Source organism: Notolepis coatsorum (assembly GCF_963971535.1).
Source record: "Notolepis coatsorum genome assembly, chromosome: 12".
Classification (NCBI taxonomy): Eukaryota; Metazoa; Chordata; class Actinopteri; order Aulopiformes; family Paralepididae; genus Notolepis; species Notolepis coatsorum.
The window spans coordinates 74,990,318-74,993,146 of NC_140176.1; the positions used below are offsets into that span (position 1 = coordinate 74,990,318).

Consider the following 2,829-nt stretch of genomic DNA (forward strand, 5'->3'; position numbering starts at 1 on the left):
AGCAGTAGTAGTAGGCAGTAGTAGTAGTAGCAGTAGTAGTAGGCAGTAGTAGTAGTAGTAGTAGTAGTAATAGTAGTAGTAGTAGTAGTAGTAGTAGTAGTAGTAGTAGTAGTAGTAGTAGTAGTAGTAGTAGTAGTAGTAGTAGGCAGTAGTAGTAGTAGTAGTAGTAGGCAGCAGTAGTAGTAGTAGTAGTAGTAGTAGTAGTAGTAGTAGTAGTAGTAGTAGTAGTAGTAGTAGTAGTAGTAGTAGTAGTAGTAGTAGTAGTAGTAGTAGTAGTAGTAGTAGTAGTAGTAGTAGTAGTAGTAGTAGTAGTAGCAGTAGTAGCAGTAGTAGTGGTAATGGCAACGTCTCTGGTAGAGGAAGATGCGTCATATTATAACTTCGTGGGAATTGTAGTTCATTTGGGAACGGAGTGCTATTATACAGATCACATTTTTGGCCACTCAAAACTACAAGTACCACAACTCCCAACGCGGAAGTAATGCAACAAAACATTCAACGTGAGATTTCCAAGCAAGCACACAGAGGGAACATGTCTCATCTTGTAAAGAAAAGAAAATTAGACAAAAACGCGCAGGATAACCTGTACTTTGACAGTTACTCCGACGTGACCATCCACGAGGAGATGATAGCGGACCACGTCCGCACCAGCACGTACAAGGCGGCGATACTGAGGAACAGTGACTCGATCAGGGGTAAAGTTGTCCTGGACGTCGGTGCAGGAACCGGCGTTTTAAGCATGTTCTGTGTGCAAGCCGGGGCGAGGAAAGTGTACGCCGTGGAGGCGTGTTCGATCGCCGATCAGGCTGTGAAAATCGTTAAACAGAATAAGATGGAGGACAGAATCGAGGTCATCAAAGGCACCCTGGAGACCATCGATTTGCCCGAGACGGTGGACGTGATCGTGAGCGAGTGGATGGGCTACGCGCTGCTCCACGAGTCCATGTTGAACTCCGTGATCCACGCCCGGGACAAGTGGCTCAAACCGGGCGGGCTCATCCTGCCGTCCAAGGCTGAACTCTACATCGCGCCCATCAACGACCTGGTCGTGGAGGACCGCTTGAATTTCTGGTGCACCGTCAAGGACCAGTACGGCATAGACATGTCCTGCATGTCCGACTTCGCCCTGAGATGCATCATGAACAACGACATCACCGTCAACCTGGTGACGGTGGAGGACGTGCTGTCGCACCCGTCGCGGTTCGCCGAGCTGGACCTGTACACGGTCACCGCGGAGCAGCTGAGGTCGGTGCGGGGGACGTTCCACTGCGAGTGCTTCGGCTCCGCCGCCGTGAACGCCCTGTGCGTGTGGTTCACGGTAACCTTTACGTGCGGCGAGGACAAGCCCCCCCTGGTGCTGTCCACGTCCCCGTTCAAACCCGAGACCCACTGGAAACAAGCGGTACTGTACATGGACGCCCCGGTGGACGTGGTGCAGGACACTAAGGTGGTCGGGGAGGTCCACATGTACCCCTCCGAGGAGAGCGCCAGGCACATATGCATCCATGTGGACTACACGGTGGCAGATCTTAAAAAACAGTCAAAGACCTTTTCCATCCCCGATTCATATTCAGAGCCACCACAAACAACAACAGTCGCCTAATAATAGGCCCCAAGTGTTTGCTTTGATGCTAACGTCATTATGAAATATCAGTAGGCCTGCAGTCAAGACGAGACTGACTTGAATATGAGCTATATGATCAAGATAAACTCTTACTCGAAAACACCTTTTCCATAATGAATTTTACTAACACCCTTGCGTTTTTTTGTGGATGATTAATAAATGTATTAAGCCCAAGATAAGGATGATTGCTCATGATTTCCCACTTAAGCCCACCAATGCCATTTATGGGTAGTGTATCCAAACAAGGTTGTTCACAACACTAGGTTTACCAACATTTACCTATTGGATACTGATGGGCTACTCTGTTAATACTGTTATACCAGGTTACAAAGGGTCTATTGGTATCAGAATGCACCCAAAGTTAAAATCGTATATCCGACCAATAGCCATGTCAGAAACTAAAGCAAATTGATGTGATCTTTCTTTTGTCTTTCTTTTGGCACACAGAAGCACAGAGGATAAAGGGTTGGCCTACATCTCTATAGCGTTTGCCCATTGACCCCAATCTAATGGTCTGTGTCTGTATACAGGTCAGTCAAAGTAATGGATAGGAGCCACACTGGGTGTCTGCTGCTGATACTTAGTGTAGGATGGATCATCTCTGCTATATAACACCTAGTCTAAGATGATGGAACTTAAAGGGATAGTTAGCCTAGCTTAGCACAATGAATGGAAGCAGACAGTGCCGGTTAGCCTAGGGCCAGCATTGTCCAACTAACACCTCTCCCGAAGGCTAACCAGCACTGTCCGCTTCCATTCATTGTGCTAAGGTAGGCTAACGTGCAGCCAGATAGCTTTCTACTGAACGCACAGAGAGGAAACTGGTATCTTATCTTCTTAAGATTCCAACCCGTGATGTCATCAAGATGTGGAATCGGGAGTGTGCTCTGCCGAGAGTAAATTGGAAAAGATGTTAAAGGACACTGGAAGAGCACACGTTTTCTGAGCACACGGTTCTGGGTACGTGGGTACGTCCTCTGATTCAGAGCCGATGACGCTCTTATAGAATAAAGCTAATTCAGGTAGACAACTCTAAACCTATAAGGGAGGTCCACAAAAATCAGCCCCATCCCATTAATTGTATACAGAGCTCCTGGTTTGACATTTTGATGATATCACATATTTGATTCTCACATTGTAGGTTTCTAACCTCTAGGAGGAAGTTGTACATGTTCAGAAAAAAATGGATTGGACTGTCTGGTCCT

General features: G+C 47.0%; 1 protein-coding gene across 1 annotated transcript; it reads left to right on the forward strand.

Moving 5' to 3' along the window:
* Positions 1-518: 518 nt before the first annotated feature.
* Positions 519-1,857, forward strand: prmt6 (protein arginine methyltransferase 6). Its single transcript, XM_084325741.1, has one exon. The coding sequence runs from the start codon at positions 533-535 to the stop codon at positions 1,601-1,603; it is 1,071 nt and encodes a 356-aa protein (XP_084181867.1). The 5' UTR covers positions 519-532; the 3' UTR covers positions 1,604-1,857.
* Positions 1,858-2,829: the final 972 nt, after the last annotated feature.

Bases quoted from the DNA above. Each gene is read 5' to 3' on its own strand.
- prmt6 (XM_084325741.1), top strand. From the start codon at position 533: ATGTCTCATCTTGTAAAGAAAAGAAAATTAGACAAAAACGCGCAGGAT.